We start from the raw sequence: 22,069 nt of genomic DNA on the forward strand, positions 1-22,069 counted from the left end.
TCCTGAGTAATGGTGAATATGATACTATATACGAGTCAAATAATATGTCTAACCATAACTGTTTATGTTTTCATTATCATGGTGTTTTTGGTTTTTTGTATTTTTCCCAAAAAATAATGACTTTTGGAAAAAAATGCATAAAACATAAAATGTGTGTTTTTTTTGAGATCTACAACTTTTGTCTAAAACTTTTTTCGACATTTTGCGTTTTTTACGAGATAATCGCAAAAAACCATGATTTTATAGTGTTTTTTATGGTTTTCACCATGATAATCAAGTTTGCGCCAATTTTCACTATGATTTTCGTAATCAGCGCACAAAAGTACGTAAGTATACTGAATTTCATTAAAATCCAAGGGGGGCCTTATTTGGAACTGCACCCAAAAAAATACTAAACATAATTCGATTTGAGTGTCAATAGATATACTAAGGGTTTCGAAATCGCTGAATCCGAATTTGAGGTCAGATTTAAAAAATTCAAAAATATAATACACCGCTCCGAAAAATGTATTTTCAAAAAACGCTTTATCTCCGTCATTTTTGAATATTTTTTAATTTTTTAAAAAAAAATTTTAAAGATAAATACATGTATTTTTGTCCGCATTTTTGGTGTCAAAAATGTTTAGATTTTCAAAAATGAGAAAATATTAAAAAGTTGAATTTTTAATAGTTTTTTCAAAATTTATTTTTGAAATACCGTCTAATTTTCAGGCGTTCAGGATTGCTTAACCACTTAAATTCTCTAATTCTCGAAAGCGACAATATTGTTTTTAGTTTTCACATTTTCTGTGTGGTACAAAGTATTATTTTTCTTTTTTTATTAAACTAATGTAATAAAGAGAGAAAAAGAAATAGGAAAAAAAACAGGTCGACAATTTGGTTCTTAGAAAAGTGTGCAGGGTGAAGTGCAACTTAAGATGGGATCAAGAAAATTAATGGTTGTATCGTGGTAAAATGTCTAACAGAAGCTCGACTTTATAAAGTAGCGTATTCTGCATTTTAAATGAGAATTGCATTTTTCCCTCTCGGCGAGGAAAATTTTACAAAGTATAAAAATCTCTACACAGTGATGTACGGACGATTGTATTGCTGTCTGGAAATTAAAAGAAATGTTTAATATAGAAGAACAGTTAAATTAATTATTCACGCTTGTCCCAAAGGAAAAGAAGAGCAACTGATTTTGTAATTATTTCTGGATTTTTTAAATTCTTATACAAATAGTAATAATCTATCAATAATAATAATATTTATAATGATAATAATAATAATATATTGCTAACAAGTTTGAGATTTTCTCATTTTTGAAAATCCAAACATTTTTGGCACCAAAAATGCGGACAAAAATTCACAAAATTAGGCTAAGCTAATAAAAATTGCTAATTAGGGTTATTGATTATTATTAATCTAATGTCATATTGATAACACAGGCCAACAGAATTAGCAAACTTTTTTGGTGCGGCTAATGTCTGACCTGTTTCTGATAGGTTTTTTCATGCCGAACACGAAACCGTAAACGAAAATTTCCTATCAGCTCTAGTTTTTGAGAAAAACAGGTTTAAAATGTTCAAAAATCGCTTTTTTGGCTAACTTTGAGTACCTCTAACACTGAAACAAAAGGTCGTAGAACCTTCCACTTGGGTTTAATTTGAAGCTTAATGTTTCAACTATTATCCCCAAAAATGACCTATCTTGCACCATAACCTCAAAGTCATTTGTTATCCATTTTTGATTCCGAAATATTAATTTTGTAAAAGTTTGAGCGCGTACATCTACTCCTTGAGGTTAAGGTGCAGCAATGTAATTTTTATGAACTACAGTCAAAGGATAAATTAAATTGATGAAGCTCAACAAGTAGGTTCACTCACCTTTGGTTTTACTGAGAGTTTTTCAAATATTACCAAATAAGTTCTGTAGTTAAATACTGGTTACCAACAATTTTGAGGTTATTAGTGAATAATATAATTTTTAGGGCTTGTAGTCCAAAGTTCAAACTTTATTTTAAGTTCAAATAAAAGGTTCTATGAACCTTTTTTCTTTGCTAGAGGTACGCGCTCAAACTTTTACAAAATTAATATTTGCGAATCAAAAATGATAACAAATGACTTTGAGATTATGGTGCAACATAGGTCATTTTTGGGGATAATAGTTGAAACATTAAGCCTCAATTTAAGCCCAAGTGAAAGGTTCTACGACCTTTTGTTTCAGTGCTCGAGGTACTCAAAGTTAGCCAAAAACGCGATTTTTGAACATTTAAAACCCGCTTTTCTCAAAAACTAAAGCTGATAGGAACTTTTCGTTTACGGATTTGTGTTCGGCATAAAAAAAATAAATTAAATTAATAAATTTTGTCAATCTGATGTCTGATTCATAATCAGCAACTCCAAAAACCTCAGAATAGTGATTTTCAAAATGAATTCTATGAAATAACAAAATTTCGCCATACTGGATCCGCCATTTTGAATTTTCAAAAACTAACCTTTGATTTAAACTGGAGCTTCTCCATAAATCTCCAACTGCAAAGAATGATGGAAATTGTAGTACTTTAAAAAAGTCGAACTTTAAAGGATTTAAGAATTTTTATAAAACTTTGTAATACGGAAAATTTTGTAACGTGAAAAAAGGTTTAAAAAACTATTTATCAATGAAAAAAAAAAGTTTTTAAATTTCTATAAAATTTCTTTTTATCTAGTATTTTTTTTTTGTTTTTTTTTTTGTAAAAAATTGAAAAATAGAACACTTTAATAGAAATTTTGAGTAAAAAAAATCTTATATGACATATTAATAAAGATTTTTATTAAAAATTTCTACTAAAAAGTGATTTTGCGATATAAACATTTATATATAAAAAATTTTCTAATCAAAAAACTCTTTTTCAGTTTGGTCGTTTGTATACATTTAGTGTCAAATCATCATATCTAAAATGCGACCATCAAAGTGGAATTTCTTCCCTCAACTTTTAATACATATTCCTCGCGCGAAATCGATATACATGTAAATATTATCAGCAACTTTATTTTCATATATGCGTACAAATATCTTTTACTCGCTTTAAAAAGTTTTGAAAATTCAGGAAGAAATGGAATTTTGTTGACATTTTCAAAATTTAATGTTCAATTTAAAAAAAAAAATTACATCACCTTTTTTTTAAATAAGAAATATTAAAAAATTATAAATTTCTGAAATATTTTTTTAAGAAAAGTGATAGTTAAAAACAAAATACTTTTAATAATATAAATTTTTATGAAAAAAAAAAATTTGATTCAAATACTTGATTACTTGACGATTATCAAATAAATATTTACTTGAACCAAACAATTTTTATTTGAATTAAATAAATTGTACTTATTTGAACCAATAATTTTTGTATTTGAAACAAATACCATATACTTGATGCAAATAATAATTATTTGATACAAATAAATATTTATTTAATAATAATCAAGTAACTGATTATTTGAATCAAATAAATTTTTTTCAGTGTGGATGATTCGACATTAAATTTACCCATGACATTTTAAATTCGGATAAACATTTTTTTTCGGCCTTTGCAGAAAAAAGTAGTATTGGGAATTGACATAAATCGTACGGCAACTGGTGGCAAAAAATGACACTACTTCTGTACCCCAATTCTTTTAAAGTTAGCAGTGCCAAATGTAAATTTATTTAATTTTCGAAAAATGGAAGGTGTAAAACTAGCAGATTGTTCTAAAACTTCTTACAGGGATAATTGTTCAGTTCCTGGGTGTAACAGTAATGCAAAAAAAGACTTATTAATATCTTTACACAGATTCCCAAAGCCGAACTAGTGCTTGGTGAAAGTAACAAATTTTTTTGGCAATTATATGCATTGAAGAAAATTATTTACTATTATAATTTCAACTTGAGATATTTTAACTACAGAGAAATAAATAAAAAAAAACAATTGTTAGTCAAATTGGTATTTTTCTATTTTATCTTAATATGTAATTTATATATTAATTAAATATTATCTTTGTAATGTAAACAACATGTGAAAGCATTTTAGGTTAAAATTTACCTTGAACAATAGAAAAGAACAGCAATTATGTGTTTGCACTTTTCCGATAAACCTGCCATGCAGGAACACTTGAGAAAAACAATTTCACCATTAACTTTAATAATTTCATTAACAACGCGATTTCCTTCAATCACATTCCTGTGGGAAGAAGTAGTATTCGCCCAAGCAAAAATATCTTTCATTTTAATTAGCATTTTTTTAAAAAATCTGACATTACACATATATATTGCACTATTTTGGGGTACATATGTCGCCATATTGGATTAAGCCACGCCTTCATGTCAATTCCCAATACTTTTTTTTTATTTTTTTTTATAAGTGCCCAAATTATAGTTATGAATTTTTAAAAATCTGTGTTTTTCGAAGTTTTTTAAAAGTAGATCTAATTTCAAGGACATCTTATTCTAAAAGTTTATTTTTACATACCTAGGAATACTAACAACAAAGAATATTTTGTAAAATTAGTGTCGCCGAATCCAAATTTGAGGTTAAGTTGAAAAAATTCAAAATGGTGGACCTAATATGGCGACTCAATATGGCATAAAATTTTAAAACTGATTCGATTCAAAATTTGGTACTCGGGGGTTTTGGATTGCTATATATATAAATTTGAGGTTAAATTTAAAAAGTTAAAAATGGCGAACCAATATGGCGGAAAATTTAAAATTGTCCACGTTCGTGACTCCGGGTTCGGCAAAGAACGAAATTAAAAAGTTTTACTTTTGAATAAATTTAAAATACCAAGTTTCAAGCGAATTTGGCAAATTTTTAAAAATTTTTGGTGGGCCTGCTGGATCAGACATTTTGAATTTTTCAAAAACTACCTAAAATTTAGATTCAGCGACTCCAAAAATCCCCGAGTACCGTAATTTGAACGAATCGAATCACAATTTTAAATTTTTTCGCCATTTTGGGTCTGTCATTTTCAATTTTCTAAATCTGACCTTAAATTTGGATTCAGCGACCCCGAAAAACCCTTGAGTACCGAATTTTGAACGTATAAAATTAATTTTAAATTTATTTCGCTATATTGGGTCCGCCATTTTGAATTTTTTAAATTTGACATCAAATTCTGATTCAGCGACTGCAAAAACCTTAATATACCCATTGACACTCAAATTAAATTATGTTTTGTATTTTTTTTCTAAGGTGGACATGTCTAAACTCACAAAGGTGGTACGACTATTTTCTGGGCATATATGGGCCATGGACTGTCAAGTGGTGAAAATTATTTATACTAGGAAGATCATCAGGCCCACTCTAAAATTTTTTGCAAAATATTCTTAGTAATTACAGGTATGTAAAATTTTTTTTAAAAAAAAGTAAAAAACATCGTGCCTAAAGTGAAGGAGGAATCGGACAGACAGTTTTAACAAAAATTAGTCCAAATGTATTATATCGATTTTTGAAATAAAAAACATATATTTCAGTGTAATTTTTGTCAGACAAAGTGTGCAGAATTATATTTTGAACAAAATGAGTAATTGATAATTGTAATTTGATGAAAATTAAAAAATATTGACATTTCGAAACGATTTTATAATTTGAGTTCAAACAGACAATCGTTTCGAAATTTTAATTTTTTTAAATTTTCATCCAATTTCAATTTTCATTGACTCATTTTGTTTAAAATATAATTCTGCACACTTCGTCTGAAAAAAGTTACACTAAAATATGTATTTTCTATTTCAAAAATCGAAATAATGTATTTGAACTAACTTTTTTTCATACTGTCTGTTCGATTCCTTCTTAAAAAAATGATTATTTTTTATATAAAGATTCAAAAAAATTTTTTTCGTATTTCAAAAGTCCATGAAAAACTAAATTTTTTTTCTTTTTTGGCAAAAATTCCTCTATTTATTAGAGGAATGTATCCATGAGTGGACCACCTTTTTATTTACTCAAATAATTTTTTTCAGTGAAGGAAATTTAAAAATTATAATACACCGTTGGATAGGTATTGTCCTCAGCTTTAATTATATATATGGGGCATTCTATGGGAAATTTTTATTGAAAATTTTTTTTTGTCCGAAACATTTTTTTTTTCAAAATCTATATGAAAAATAAGGAAATACGTATTTTTTTATTTTTTTATTTGATGAAAATGAAGGAAGTTATGATTTTTTGAAATTTAATGTCAACGAAGAAAGTGTGTTTTTGGAACATTTTATAATCTATAGTACTAATAAATTAAAAATTATGCTTTATATGAAATTTGTTCATTTTTACTCAAATTTTTCAAATTTATGCTCAAAAATAACGTACCTATAACAGAAGCAACAAAAAAGTTGAAACTAAATTTATAAAGTGAGTTTTCTCAAAAGAGACACTTTCGACTTTTAATTTTTTTTTTGCATTACAATCTCTGATGACTGAAGAATTTTTTCCCCTATCTGCGAAAGTGGTATTTTTAGTTTTTAAATTACTATTTATAATTTTTTTAGTACGGCTCACAGAATTTAAGCATTTTTTCTACAAATATAACCTTTTTCCATTAACATTCATTTGTTTTTTTTTTAATTTTCATAAAAACATACTAAAAATCGTTGCGACAAGCTTAAAAATTGTAAATAGTAATTTAAAAACTAAAAGTACCACTTTCGCAGATAGGGGAAAAAATTCTTCAGTCATCAGAGATTGTAATGCAAAAAAAATTAAAAATCGAAAGTGTCTCTTTTGAGAAAACTCACTTTATAAGTTTAATTTCAACTTTTTTGTTGCTTCTGTTATAGGTACGTTATTTTTGAGCACATATTTGAAAAATTTGAGAAAAAATGAACAAATTTCATATATAGCATAATTTTTAATTTCTTAGTACAATAGATTAAAAAATGTTCCAAAAACACACTTTCTTCGTTGACGTTAAATTTCAAAAAATCATAACTTCCTTCATTTTCATCAAATAAAAAAATAAAAAAACCACCTGCTGAAATCGCTTAAAAATGATTACACAGAAAATTAAAAGGCATTAAAATAAGCTGCAACGCTCATTATTTTAAACCAATTTTGCTTATTTTAATTCATTTTGGTATTAAAATAAGCAAAATTGGATTAAAATAATAAGCGTTGCAGCTTATTTTAATGCCTTTTAATTTTCTGTGTAACAATCAAATAAACATTGAAGGATTTCAATGCTTATAGAATATTTATTTATTATAAACACTTAGAATATTCAAACAAACAAAAATATTAGTGCATTTCAATTAATTTCAGTGTTACAAATGTTCCAAATGAAATACCTTTTTTTCTATTTAATTTACTGGTCATTGTAAACCACGAATCAAAATCAATTTCAATTGCCTTTTTTTCTTCGGCAGATTTCTTTTTTATCGCTTTTAATGACATTTTAAAAATTTGTAAACGTAAAATGTCAGATTTACCACAGTGGTGTGAATTTAGTATCATTTTTGGATACATAAACAATCGACGATTTATACAAGGTCCATTCATGGATACAAAAGGTGGTCTACTCATGGAAATCTAAGCTAAAATTAATTTGCTTAAAAATTAGTACTCAGGGGTTTCTGGGGTCGCTGATTACGAATCCGATATTAATTTTTCAAAATTTAAAATGGCGAATCCAATATGGCGAACGATATTTTAAAAAATTGCTTGGATTTGCTTAAAAATTAGTACTAAGGAGTTTTTGGGGTAGCTAATTACAAAATCGATGTTAGTTTCTCAAAATTCAAAATGGCGGATCTAATATGGCGGACAATGTTTTAAAAAATTGCTTGAGTTTGCTTAAAAATTAGTACTCAGGGGTTTTAGGGGTCGCTGATTATACGAATCCGAAGTGAGAATTCCAAAATTCAAATTAGCGGATCCAATATGGCGGATGAATTATGACAAAATAATTGTTTTTTTTTGGGAAAAATATTGGATTTTTGTGCAAATGGGTATCTTAGGGTTTTTGGGGTGGCTGATCAGCAATTTTTAATTTTTCAAAATTTTAAGAATCTGACTTTAGATTTGTAATCAGTGACCTGAAAAATCACCAGAAGCCCATTTTTTTTTTAAAGAAAATATAATAATTTTTCAAAAAATCTTCCTCCATTTTAAATATTCAAAATTTTAAAAATATGACATCAGATTCGTAATCAGCGATCCCAAAAACTCTAAGAAGACAAATTTTTAAGGAAAATACAAATATTTGAATTTTGAAAAACTACCGTCGAATTCGTAATCAGCGATCCCAAAAACCCCTTGGATATTAATTTTCAGCAAAAAAATTTTTCTGTACATTTTGGGCACTTTTTCGTCGAATTCTTTTTGCCAACGAAGGGGTTAAACACAAAAATGCGTCTATTTACTTGGATATCAAACTAAAAATGTTTTTATACGGTGTTATTTATTAGTTAAAAACTGATAGTTTACTCTCTTAATTTGAATCAGTGAAATAGCTAGAAGTCGGTTACTAAATGAATCAGTAAATCTGTATTATCGGTAATGGGTAAAACAGATTGACTGATTCATTTAGTGAAATTTTCACTGGAAATCAGTGATATATGACTGATTTTCAGTGAAAATTTCACTAAATGATTCAGTAACCGACTTCTAGCTATTTCACTGATTCAAATTAAGAGAGTAATATTTCGCATTTGGTTTCATAAAAATCGGAAAGGTGTCCCACTCATGGAAACATTCCCCTACTTTTAGAGTTAGGGGCCGTCCATATACCACGTGGACAGTTTTGGGGGAGGGGGGGGGGGTGTTCGTCAAAACTCCACGATTGTCCATGAGGGGGGGGTCAAAGCAAATGTCCACGTGGACCCAGTAAAAATGAAATTTTATTTATTATTTTTTATCCCTCCTTTAAATTTCGCGCTAGTGTATTATGTAGCGCTGCACAGTGGCCGATTTCTCGAAAAACCTGGCCAAAAATCGAAAAATGATATGATTTCAACAAAAATTGGTATACCCATGTTTTTTGGGCTTCTGAATTCAAATTTTACATTGGTTGTGTCAAATTCAAAATGGCGGATCCAAAATGGCCGTTTAGATTTTAAAAAATTTTGCTGAAAATCGAAAAATGATACGATTTCAACCAAAATTAGTATACCCATGTTTTTTGGGCTTCTGAATTCAAATTTTACATTGGTTGTGTCAAATTCAAAATGGCGGATCCAAAATGGCCGTTTAGATTTTAAAAAACTTTGCTGAAAATCGAAAAATGATACGATTTCAATCAAAATTGGTATATCCATGTTTTTTGGGCTTCTGAATTCAAATTTTACATTGGTTGTGTCAAATTCAAAATGGCGGATACAAAATATTTGCTGGTATTATAAAATTGCGTAAATGTGTTAGAGCTTATTTTTTTTAAATTATAGACAGTGCTTAAATTTTAGTTTAAAGCGAATGCGAATGAAGAAAAAGTCAGTCTTTCACGTTCAGTTGCACCGCCGGCCGGTGCAACGCGCTGTCGGTAAACCGCGCTTAGTGAAATAAAAAGTGATACCAAAACTGCAGGGGCAGCTTGGGGCAACTGATTTCAATTAAAATGAATTAAAAATATATTCTAGTTTATGATAATACCAGGTAGAGCGCGGATATCGGTGGATTTCACAACTATTTTCATGATTTACGTTGATAAAACAATACAAAAATCGTCGCCATGAATAGCGATGTTTAATGTCATTTTTTAAAAACTGTACGTTTTAAATGTGATTATAAATACATTCAACATATTTCATACACCTTTGTTAATAATTCACAAAAAAAGATATTCAAAAATCTGCTGTATATTAATCATAAAGCATATAATTAAATATATTTTATAAATTGCATTTGATTGGAAAATATAATTTAATATCTTAAGTTTAACTAAATGATGTTAAGCACTTTTCTTTGTTAGGTATTTTTGAAGTTTAAATAGCATCAAGAAGTTAGCATTCGTTTTGAAGTAGCGTGCGTAGCGTAGTTGGTAAAGCGTTAGACTAATAGTCCGTAGGTCGTAGGTTCGATTCCCCCCATGCGTTAGATTTATTTATTTCTCAGGTTTGCGTTTAATCATTAATTCTATGTATGAATTAATTGAAAAATGAAAATATCCGTTAATAGTATGCATAAATTAAATATTTTTTAATTTTTTAATTAATTAATTTATTATTACTTTTAATTATATCCGACAGTTAATTAATTAGAACGTTAATTAATAAATTCAATTTGAGTAAGAATTTAATTTAAAATTGAATAATTATTAAATAAATATGTTATTTATTCATAACTTAAGCTTATTTATTATTAATTAACTTTTATTATTAATATTATTGATTAAAAAACATTATGGCAAACTTAAGGGCAAGATGAGGGCAAACGTGAGGGCCCATAAGGGCGCCCGTAGGGGCACCCTCATGGATCGCCCATGCGGGCGCCCTCATCGATGAGCACGTCGTTTCCATGAGGGGCCCCTATGGATCATCCATATGCGGCCCTCATGGCATGAGGGCGATCCATAAGGGCCCCCGCTGGGGGCCCACATCACTTTTCCACACGGGTATCTATTTATTTACCATTTTAAAATAAGAAACGTACATACAAAAAATTTTCACCAAAAAAAGTCCACGTGGTCATTTAGGGGGGTGAGGGGATTCGCCAAAAGTCCACAATTGTCCACGGGGGGAGGGGGGTCAAAAAGTGATGAAAAATTGTCCACGTGGTATATGAACGGCCCCTTAGATGTCATTGAAATTAGGTCTACTTTTAAAAAACCTCGAAAAACACAGATTTAAAAAAAAATTCATAACTCAATAATTTAGGAATTTATAAAAAAAAATATGTATACGAGTTTTTTATACAAAGAAAAAAAATATTTATCCAAATTTAAAATGTCATGGATAAATTTCACATGGAATTGCCCATATATATTTAAGTTTTACAATATTAGATATTTTTGTAAAAAGAGAATTATTTAAAAATTATTTTAAGTAATTAAATTTAGTAATAAATCTTGTCTCGAATAATATGTAGTTATATAGCATTGAAAAGAATTTACGAGTAGTGCTAACATCCAAATATGAAGTTTTGATTCCTCCTACTCACAATCGTCTGGCATAAATGTAAATTTATTATTTCCTGGTGATTTTTAAGGAGAGCAACCTATAACTATATACAGCAAAAGACATTCTTGGATTAATCGAAATTCTTTCTTGGTTACTCAATCGCATTTTCTCTTCATCTGATAATTATTAATTCATTTACAAGAATTTACAATACCATAAAATTCATCATAATACACAATTAGATTTTTGTTTGTTTGTTTTTTTTTTTTTAATTTATTGTGTCATATTTGATCACATCTTTTTGAGAATTATTTGAATTGACAATATGAAAAGCGATATCAAAAGATAGCCAATTATGTGTTAATTAGCTGAGCGGAATTTCTATTAGTTTTAGCTTAATTAGAAAATTATTATTCAACAAATATCAAAAAAAGGTTAATTAATTTTAACTAAAATTTTATTTGATTTAGTATAAATTTTCTAATTAAATATCAGATAATAGAAGATCCACAGATTAATTATCGAAAATTGGTTTAATTATAGCGTACATATTTATTATGATTTTGCTTCACAGACATTTAATTATTACAAACAACATTTTTATTTTCTAATGTCTAAATTAGCCAATAATTATGCTTGGCTAAAAATAAAATAAATTGTAAAAAAAGTGGTATGATATATTAAAAATATAATAAATATTGATTTGTATAATGTCGAAGAATGAAGAATCTAATAATTTTACAATATAATTAAGAATAATAATAATAATAATTTCTAATAATTTAAAAAAGTGTTTGAGATTTTAAATGAAACATTAAATGGAATTTCTAGTTTTCCTGTTACGTCTTAATTAAATGTCATTTAATGGCTTATCGGCTGGTTCTAATCGAATTGACAATTACTGAACATAAACTCAAGGTGATATTTTCTCGTCTTTTTTTTACTTTTTTATATCCCAAAGAGTTATTATATGGAACGGTAAAATGGCAAAAATATTTTTCTGTTATACATTTATCTGTCTCGTTAGTGAGCAGTTGCAATGGTATATAAATAATCTGTGCACTATTGAAAGGTTATATTTTTTAACAATAATTTCGATTTTTTTACTCTATCCTCTATTTCTTTAAGTCCCATAAAATAAAGAATTATTGACACTTTTGAAGCTAAAAATCGTTATAGTCTCTATTTTTTTTTTTTATCATTGACAGTCAATTTTTTCGAAAATAATTTATTTTTTATTGTGAATTACTTCCAATGCAGTTAAAATTTTGCCGATTTTTTTTTTAATTCGTGTGCCATGTACAATTTTTAAAAGTAATTTCATTTCCCTCTTTAAGAGCAACCCTTAAATAACAAGTTGTAAGCAAATTTGATTAATTTTTAATTTGTCGTTTTAAAATTTTAATTTTTATGTAAGATTTATAATCATTGACCTTCCAAAATCTCTAAAAAATAAAAATTAAACGAATAGAAGCAATTTTTAAAAATTTGTTCAACATATTGTATCCTCTATTTAAAATTTTTGAAATCAGACAACAAAAATTAGTATTCAAATGATTTAATTGATTGCTTCACACAACATAATTATTTCTTTGCTGTATAACTTAAATTGTTCATAATTTGAATTTTATTATTTCCTAAAAGTTCAATAACATCGGGTTCACAGATATCTGAATAGAAATTTCTTCATTCGACAAAAAACCTTGACGTGATGATGAATTCGAATACAGCGACTCAAAAAAATGTACATATGAAAAAACAAGATCCAATAAATTTTGTGGTTCCATGTAATCAATATAATTTGTCCCCTACTGTCCCGAAGTAGCCGTAACCAATCTTCTCTCATTTTGTGTATAAAAATAAAAAGTTTGTTGCTCACGCAATAGAATTAATATTTATTTAGATAAATACATCTTAACATTTACACAAAATATAAAAAACGTTCATTTATTTTAAAAAAATAAAGTAGAACGAAAACCAAAGAAATTTATTTTACATTTTTTCAGTCGTTTCTTATTCTTATTTCAAAATCAAAAAAATCCTTATAGAAATAAGGTTTGTGTGTGAAATAATATTCTTTCATGCTTTAAAATATTTAAAAAGTAAAATTGAAATGATTTTCTAAAACATCAACTTGTTTAGAACAAAAATTTGCAAAAATCATAGTCACAACAACACCCAGATAACACGGAAACTTGCAGCGAGCCTGCGGCAAGTTCACCGTGCAAGCTTGCCAAGCTTGCTGCAAGCTTGTCTGAGCTAGCGAAATGTCCCACCCAGGGCAAGCTTGCCGTGAAAGCTTGCTGTAAACTTTCCAGGAAAGGTTGCTGCAATCTTGCCATGAAAGATTTCTACAAGATTGCTGCAAGCATACTAAGAATGATTGCGGCAAGCTTGCCGTGAAAGATTGTTGTAAGCTTGCTATGTAAGGTTGCAGGAGAATTTCAACAAGCTTCTGGAAAGGTTGCTGCAAGCTTGCTGCAATTTTTAAAAAATACATTTTAAATTTTAAAAAAATTTATTTGTTTTTTTTAAATTTGAAAATCCTTGTGACGTTTATTATTATTAATTATGTCCTGTTTATTTTCATTTGGAAACTTAACGAGAAAAGATTTTTTTATTCTCTGATAGTTGGTCGAGTAGGTTCTCGGTTAGGGTCTTTGGTTAGTGTCTGTCGAACACGGGTTCAATTCCTAGTCCCCTCAAATTTGTTTCGAAAATTTTCTCGTTAAGTTTCCAAATGAAAATAAACAGGACATAATTAATAATAATAAACGTCACAAGGATTTTCAAATTTAAAAAAAACAAATAAATTTTTTTAAAATTTAAAATGTATTTTTTAAAAATTGCGGCAAGCTTGCAGCAACCTTTCCAGAAGCTTGTTGAAATTCTCCTGCAACCTTACATAGCAAGCTTACAACAATCTTTCACGGCAAGCTTGCCCCAATCATTCTTAGTATGCTTGCAGCAATCTTGTAGAAATCTTTCATGGCAAGATTGCAGCAACCTTTCCTGGAAAGCTTACAGCAAGCTTTCACGACAAGCTTGCCCTGGGTGGGATATTTCGCTAGCTCAGACAAGCTTGCAGCAACCTTCACGGTGAACTTGCCGCAAGCTTGCTGCAAGTTTCCGTGCTATCTGGGTAGTGATCATATTCTGCCAAAAAACTGTCTGCCATTTCAAATATTTACGTCTAATGTTATAACCACTATCCATTTCGATTTTTTAAAACATTAAATAATATAAAAAACTTGATTACAAATCCAAAATCGAATGTTCCCATCATAACTTTCATGCAAGCTGTATTTTACCTTTTAAATGAAATGAGCCATATAGAATTTGATGAAATAAAAATTAAAATGTGTAAATTTTTGAAAATTCTTTTTAAGTTATAACTAGGATTAGAATATATATATACATCTATTAATCCCCCACATACCACGTCCATATATATATTGATCTGTCATATTAACACCGCACTTAATAGATCAAAGCTGTCGAATTTCAAGTATTATATTCACCCTTATAGAAACCCTCATCTTTTACATATATTAAAAGGTCAGATGTTATTTACACGTTTATCAGCATTGTTCAAATACTCTATCGTCGATTTGAAAGCAATCGACCCATTTCTTCCTGAAAATTATATAGGGGAGGTGTTCTAAAATGAGGGTAATTTTTGCTTATTAAAACCACGGATTTTGCAAGTAAATTCAGTTTTTAAACGCGTTTATCTCAAAACGTCATTTTTAAAGTCGGTAGATATGGGTTATTTTCCTGAAAGTAACAAATTTAATCATCGGGTTTTCATTTAATTTTTTTTTGTTTTTTAATTTCTTTTTAGTAATTTACTTTAGTATTGAAAAGTAAGTTGTGCAAAATTAATTCTTAAAAATACAAAATTATAGCATATATTTATTAACATATATTTTTAGGACGTGAAAAAGGTATATTTGAAAAGAATTTTTTCAGTGAAATAGGTTAATAATTATTTATATAAAAGCAACATTTTTCATTTATTTAAAAATAATATTAATTATTATTATAAAATTATATTATTAATTAATCTTCGCCGGACGGGATACCCACCCAGGGTGGGTCAGACTTTTTACTGTAAGACTTTTATGTTGTCAAATAATGGATAAAAAATAATATATTGCATTCTTTATTTGTTTAAACAATTTATTGTTTTCATTTATTAACTTTCTTTGTATTGTACCTAAAAAAATGCCGTTTTTTCTAATTTTGCAATTTATCAAGCCCAATATAATAAAAGATAGATCTTATGTAAAACTATTAATTCGACAATTGTTTAAACAAATAAATATTGCTATTAACTTACTTTTTTCATCTGACCTAGAAAGATGCAGTTTTTTCAAGTTTTGCAATCTAATAAGCGATCTATATCGTAAAAGGTAAAGAGACGGCATTTTTCTAGGTGCAATAAAAAAAAGTTAGTCAATAACAATAATAAATTGTTCAAACAATTGTTGAATTAATAATTTCACATCAAATCTATCATTTATTATATTCGATTTGATAAATTGCAAAATTATAAAAACGGCATCTTTCTAGGTGCAATACAAAAATAGTTAATAAATAACAACAATAAATTGTTTAAACAAGGGTTGAATTAATAATTTTACACCAAATCTATGTTTTATTATATTCGGCTTGATAAATTGCAAAATTAGAAAAAAATTAATCTTTCTAGGTGCATTATAAAAAAAGTTTATAAATAGCAACAATTATTTGTTTAAACAATTTATTATAATAGTTATTGCAAAATTTAATTTTATATTTTATTATATTTATAACCTTTAAATTAATAACTCCAAAGAAAAAGGTAAGAAATTTATAAAATTTTGCTACTGTCTATATGTACATTTGATATAGATATGAATTATTAATAATAAATTGTTTAAACAAATAAAAAATCAAAAAAACATTTATAAAATATATTATTTGGTAATATATAACAATTTCAGAAAAAAGTGGATGATTCCATTAAATTATAATTTATTATTTAACCTGACAATTATTTCCTACAAATTATTATAAACATATAGTTAATTCATTATTATTACTTATTATATTGTTAATAATAGTTTTTGAAATAAAAAATAATAAATAACAATTTTATAGTATGCAGTTGTTTCCTGAACAAGAAGAGGTTTCGGAGATTTTCCATGTGAACACGAGCAGAAGATACGTCAGACAATCGTATTATAAAATTTATTTTAACAAAAATTCTCTATGAATTATAAAATAAAAGAATAATTTTGATTATCGGAGAATTCAAATTAAAATTGGTTGCGCGCCACTTCCAGTAAATTAATGTCAGCCAATCAACGCCCGGCGTTCTGTGTTCTACCCTCTCCAGCGTCGAGCGTCACTTCAAGAATAATCTCAGCCAATCAACGCCAGGCGTTCTGCGTTCCACCACCTCCAGCGACGCGCGCAACTCCATCGACACTTGTCGAGTCTTCACCCATTTAGTCCGCCATCAGCCACGTGCCAGCAACGTCCAGAATTGAGGTGAGTTTTTCTCAATTACTTATCCCAGATACCACTCCCTTTTCCAGGAAGTTAACCATGTAAAGTTCCTTACTTAACTCTGTCATTTTCCAGTTAAATTGCATGAATTTCTATATATCCCCCTTTTTTCTTTCCTTTGTTAACTTTTCTAGTACTTATCAATTATTTACTAGAAAAATGCAAAGGATTATTTCTAAAATATTAAAGTCTTAAGTTTTAAAGTTTGTAGTTTAAAATTTTTTTTAAATTATATAATCGGAGTACTTTAAATAATTACTTTGGAATTTCCTCGAAAATAAAACTAAATTTTTTTTTGTAATTGGGACATTCCACTTGAAGCGGGCAATCTCTATCCTGGTTTGTTTTTCAATATTATTACTTTTAAATATTACTAATTTATTAAAAATATATTAAGCGAAGGAAAATGGGTAAATATTTTGTATTAAATTTAATTTCCTTGACGGCATTAAATTTAATACAAAATATATATCTATTTTCCTTCGTTTTGTGAATTTTTAATAAATTAATAATATTTAAAAGTAATAATATGAAAAAGAAACAAGAGGGGGTTGTCCTCTTCATCTAGAAAGCCCCAAATGTCATTAAATAAGTTTAATATGTGCATAATATTTAATTATATATATTATATATTTTAACATTGTTTTAATTAATATTTTTGTATAAATATTATTACTTACAAAATTTTTAAAATCTCTTAAAAATATTGATAATAAAAAGATGTTTTTTTGTCAAAAAAAAACTTCTTTTTATTATCAATATTATTAATTATTACTATTTTTTTTATTATTACAATGAAATACATAATTGCACATATGTGACCTAGACAGTGAAAAGAGGGTTCACGTGAGAAAAAATTTATTTGTTATTGATTGTTTATTCTGATAGAAAAAACTTTTTTCTAACAGAATCACCAATCAATAAAAAATTTATTTTTTCGCACTTATGCCCCCTTTTCACTGTCCAGGTCACATATATGCAATTATGTACTTCATACTAATTGTAAAAAAAAGTAATAAAGAATAATATTGATACAAAAATATTAACTAATTGAATAATGTAGAAAATATTAAATATATAAAAAAATATTATTTGTAAGTTAGTTTTATTTTCGAGGAAATTAAAATGTAAATAAACATTTAAAGTACTCCAAAAACATAATTTAAAAAAAACGTAAACTATAAACATTCTTTAAATCTTAAACTTTAAAATTTCAGAAACAATCCTTTGCATTTTTAAAGTAAATGAACATTGATAAGTAGTAGAAGTAAACAAAGGAAAGAAAAAAAAGGGAGGGGGATATAAAGAAATCCATGGAAGTTAACTGGAAAGTGACAGAGTTAAAACCGGGACAGACCATGGTTAACAGAAGGAAAAGGGACTGGTGGAAGGGAAAGTAAGAGAAGAACTCCACCAAGAGGAAGGACAGGATGTACGTGGCTGACGTGAGGAGGCAACCAGGCAACAGTACACAAAGAAAAGACAAAAGATATTTTGAATAAAAATTTATTAAATAAATTAACATATTTTTGTGTAATTCTTCTTTTTATCATTCTTCTTCTTCTCCACCTTCCAACCACGTACGTCCTGTCCTTCCTCTTGGTGGAGTTCTTCTCTTACTTTCCCTTCGACCAGTCCCTTTTCCTTCTGTTAACCATGGTCTGTCCCGGTTTTAACTCTGTCACTTTCCAGTTAACTTCCATGGATTTCTTTATATCCCCCTCCCTTTTTTTTCTTTCCTTTGTTTACTTCTACTACTTATCAATGTTCATTTACTTTAAAAATGCAAAGGATTGTTTCTAAAATTTTAAAGTCTTAAGTTTTAAAGAATGTTTATAGTTTAAATTTTTTTTAAATTATAATTTTAGAGTACTTTAAATGTTTATTTACATTTTAATTTCCTCGAAAATAAAACTAACTTACAAATAATATTTATTTATATATTTAATATTTTCTATATTATTTAATTAGTTAATATTTTTGTATCAATATTATTCTTTATTACTTTTTTTTACAATTAGTATGAAGTACATAATTGCATATATGTGACCTGGACAGTGAAAAGGGGGCATAAGTGCGAAAAAATAAATTTTTTATTGATTGGTGATTCTGTTAGAAAAAAGTTTTTTCTATCAGAATAAACAATCAATAACAAATAAATTTTTTCTCACGTGAACCCTCTTTTCACTGTCTAGGTCACATATGTGCAATTATGTATTTCATTGTAATAATAAAAAAAATAGTAATAATTAATAATATTGATAATAAAAAGAAGTTTTTTTTTGACAAAAAAACATCTTTTTATTATCAATATTTTTAAGAGATTTTAAAAATTTTGTAAGTAATAATATTTATACAAAAATATTAATTAAAACAATGTTAAAATATATAATATATATAATTAAATATTATGCACATATTAAACTTATTTAATGACATTTGGGGCTTTCTAGATGAAGAGGACAACCCCCTCTTGTTTCTTTTTCATATTATTACTTTTAAATATTATTAATTTATTAAAAATTCACAAAACGAAGGAAAATAGATATATATTTTGTATTAAATTTAATGCCGTCAAGGAAATTAAATTTAATACAAAATATTTACCCATTTTCCTTCGCTTAATATATTTTTAATAAATTAGTAATATTTAAAAGTAATAATATTGAAAAACAAACCAGGATAGAGATTGCCCGCTTCAAGTGGAATGTCCCAATTACAAAAAAAAATTTAGTTTTATTTTCGAGGAAATTCCAAAGTAATTATTTAAAGTACTCCGATTATATAATTTAAAAAAAATTTTAAACTACAAACTTTAAAACTTAAGACTTTAATATTTTAGAAATAATCCTTTGCATTTTTCTAGTAAATAATTGATAAGTACTAGAAAAGTTAACAAAGGAAAGAAAAAAGGGGGATATATAGAAATTCATGCAATTTAACTGGAAAATGACAGAGTTAAGTAAGGAACTTTACATGGTTAACTTCCTGGAAAAGGGAGTGGTATCTGGGATAAGTAATTGAGAAAAACTCACCTCAATTCTGGACGTTGCTGGCACGTGGCTGATGGCGGACTAAATGGGTGAAGACTCGACAAGTGTCGATGGAGTTGCGCGCGTCGCTGGAGGTGGTGGAACGCAGAACGCCTGGCGTTGATTGGCTGAGATTATTCTTGAAGTGACGCTCGACGCTGGAGAGGGTAGAACACAGAACGCCGGGCGTTGATTGGCTGACATTAATTTACTGGAAGTGGCGCGCAACCAATTTTAATTTGAATTCTCCGATAATCAAAATTATTGTTTTATTTTATAATTCATAGAGAATTTCAGTTGGGGTACACTTTTTCTTCTTCTTTAGAAAATAACTGAAAATTCAACAAATAATATATTTATTAACAATAAAATAAATAATGTTAATTAATTGAGCCCGATATTTTTTAGAATTCACTAATGAACTTTTTGCGTATTTATAAATAGTTTGTATTAGATTATTTTACAAGTATTCCTCCTCTATGTCAGCATACAAATTTTATCAAGAGGAAAGTATGAAAGTTAAATATTATTTTGCATGTAAATTAAAAACTAAGAAACCGTTAATAGCATACACTGTTTTAAACCAAAATTAAAGAACATCTTCCTTCTTTTGACTTGTGGTATTAACATTGGATTTTAATTCGTTAAAAAAACAACAATAAATTATTAAAGAACTTTTTTATTTTATTCTTAGAATAATATTAATGAGTAACATTAAAAAGTAAAAACTCTGTAAAAATGTAAAGAAATACATTATTTTTCAGACTATTAATAATCAGTCGACTTAATTCTTTAATATTGCAAATAAATGACTGATAAATACTTTTCTTTAATCTCTAAATCTGAATCTATATATTTATATATATGTGTTTGAAAATATTCAGATTTAAAAAAAGAAAAAGAGATCGAGTAAATGAAAACGTAACTTATATTAAACAAAATGAAACAATTTTTCAACTATTTCACCGAGAATTTAACCAAGCTTCAATTTTCGCCTCATTCTTCTGTAACCATTTAATGTTGTTAACGACAGTTTCAAGAGCTCTAACTCTATATAAGGCACCGGCACCTGCTTCCGGGTATTTCGCGTAGAATTCTGTTATTTCATTTAATTTTACTTCTGTAGAAAATGATTTTGTAATCGCCGGGATCAATTGACCTAAATAACGATCGTTTAATGTATATCTTTTAACAAGAAATTCCCAATTTCCTCGCACCCAATCCCAAACTAGTGGAGTACCAACGGGATTTGCTGAGATTTGACGCAAACATGAAAAAGCATCTTGTGCTCGTACATAATTTTCATCCATTGCGTAAGAAATAAATCTAAAAATAAAAGCCAAAAATAAATGTTATATTTAAAATTTCTTTTTTATTATTTTGTAAAATTTAAAACAAATTTTCTAACCTGTTAAGCAATGAAGCTGAGCGTACACCAGCTAAACCACGCATTAATTTTAATTTCTCAAGAGAATTTGTTTCCTTTGTAAATTTTTCAAACATTTTATTCCATTCTGCCTCTCCACCAATGTGACTCATACCTAGTTAATAAGTTTTTAAAATTTCTTTCTTTCTAATTTTAGTTAATTTTTTAAATTATTACCAATTTAAAATTGCAAGGATTAAAATTTGTTACATATGGATTTTTAAATTACCGTAATAATAGACGGTTGATCTAATATCAGGATGAGGGCGCTCATCTTTGGGATCATTAATCCATTTTTTGAAAATTTCACCTCCTTCCTCTAAACATTCAGTGTGACCCATTTCACAAGCCAATTCAAGTATCACAGTTCTGAGATTTCTACATAATAGAAGTGATAATAGTAAAGACAGAGAAGAAAAATGAGATGCTAATAATACGTTAATACTGATCATGTACTCACAAAGTTACGTAACTATCAACATTTTCGACTTTCCAAAGAACTTCATGGTAGATAGGATCTACCAAATTTCGAACATATTCCTATATAAAAAGATTAATATTTACTATAAAAATTGATTTTCAAAATAAACATTCTACATTACTAAACTATTTCATGCTAAATTATTTCATTTAAGGGGAGGTTTCCATTAAGACAACCAAACTAAACCGCGCGACAAACTTGCGTCACGGTGCGCCAGAAGGTGGTTTAAATAAAAATGAATTGGCACTTAAAAATTCTTTTTGATTATGATTCTTAGATGAATAACAAACATTTCTCAATAGTTTTTAAAATCAGTTTACGTGCCCGATTTAAATAAAATTGAGTTTTTATATAAAAACAGTGTTTTATGGGGAATCAGAATTTATTTAATCTAATAAATACTGTAATAAATGATAAAATAATTACTTATTTTCAATTTTACATATAAATAATTATATTGCTGTAGTGTTTGTGTCCGATTTAAAAAAAATTAAATTATAATGTTAAAAGAACGATTTTAAGAGTGACAAAATT

At 27.5% G+C, this 22,069-nt stretch overlaps 2 protein-coding genes across 9 annotated transcripts in view; one reads left to right on the forward strand and one right to left on the reverse strand.

Annotated features, from left to right (window-relative positions):
• Positions 1–22,069, forward strand: part of LOC127288297 (uncharacterized) — a 164,288-nt gene that overhangs the window by 137,626 nt on the left and 4,593 nt on the right. For 2 of the 4 annotated variants that reach the window (XM_051315672.1, XM_051315674.1), the window contains exon 5: positions 16,186–20,656. In XM_051315672.1, coding sequence (XP_051171629.1) covers positions 16,186–16,235 — 50 coding nt within the window. In that variant the 3' untranslated portion in view covers positions 16,236–20,656. Of the gene's footprint in view, positions 1–5,185; positions 5,333–16,185; positions 20,657–22,069 lie in introns of those variants that run through there. The other 2 variants (XM_051315675.1, XM_051315676.1) reach the window with 2 other exon arrangements.
• The window catches only part of LOC127288284 (aminopeptidase A), a 29,058-nt gene continuing 27,280 nt past the window's right edge, over positions 20,292–22,069 (reverse strand). For all 5 annotated transcript variants that reach the window (XM_051315644.1, XM_051315642.1, XM_051315643.1 and 2 more), the window contains exons 13-16: positions 21,515–21,594; positions 21,284–21,432; positions 21,037–21,169; positions 20,292–20,954 (exon numbers count right to left, since the gene is read on the reverse strand). In XM_051315644.1, coding sequence (XP_051171601.1) covers positions 20,591–20,954; positions 21,037–21,169; positions 21,284–21,432; positions 21,515–21,594 — 726 coding nt within the window. In that variant the 3' untranslated portion in view covers positions 20,292–20,590. The remainder of the gene's footprint in view (positions 20,955–21,036; positions 21,170–21,283; positions 21,433–21,514; positions 21,595–22,069) is intronic.

Source organism: Leptopilina boulardi, unplaced genomic scaffold (genome assembly GCF_019393585.1).
Source record: "Leptopilina boulardi isolate dan_hultmark-lab unplaced genomic scaffold, ZJU_Lbou_2.1 LbouV2_384, whole genome shotgun sequence".
In the NCBI taxonomy this organism is placed as follows: domain Eukaryota; kingdom Metazoa; phylum Arthropoda; class Insecta; order Hymenoptera; family Figitidae; genus Leptopilina; species Leptopilina boulardi.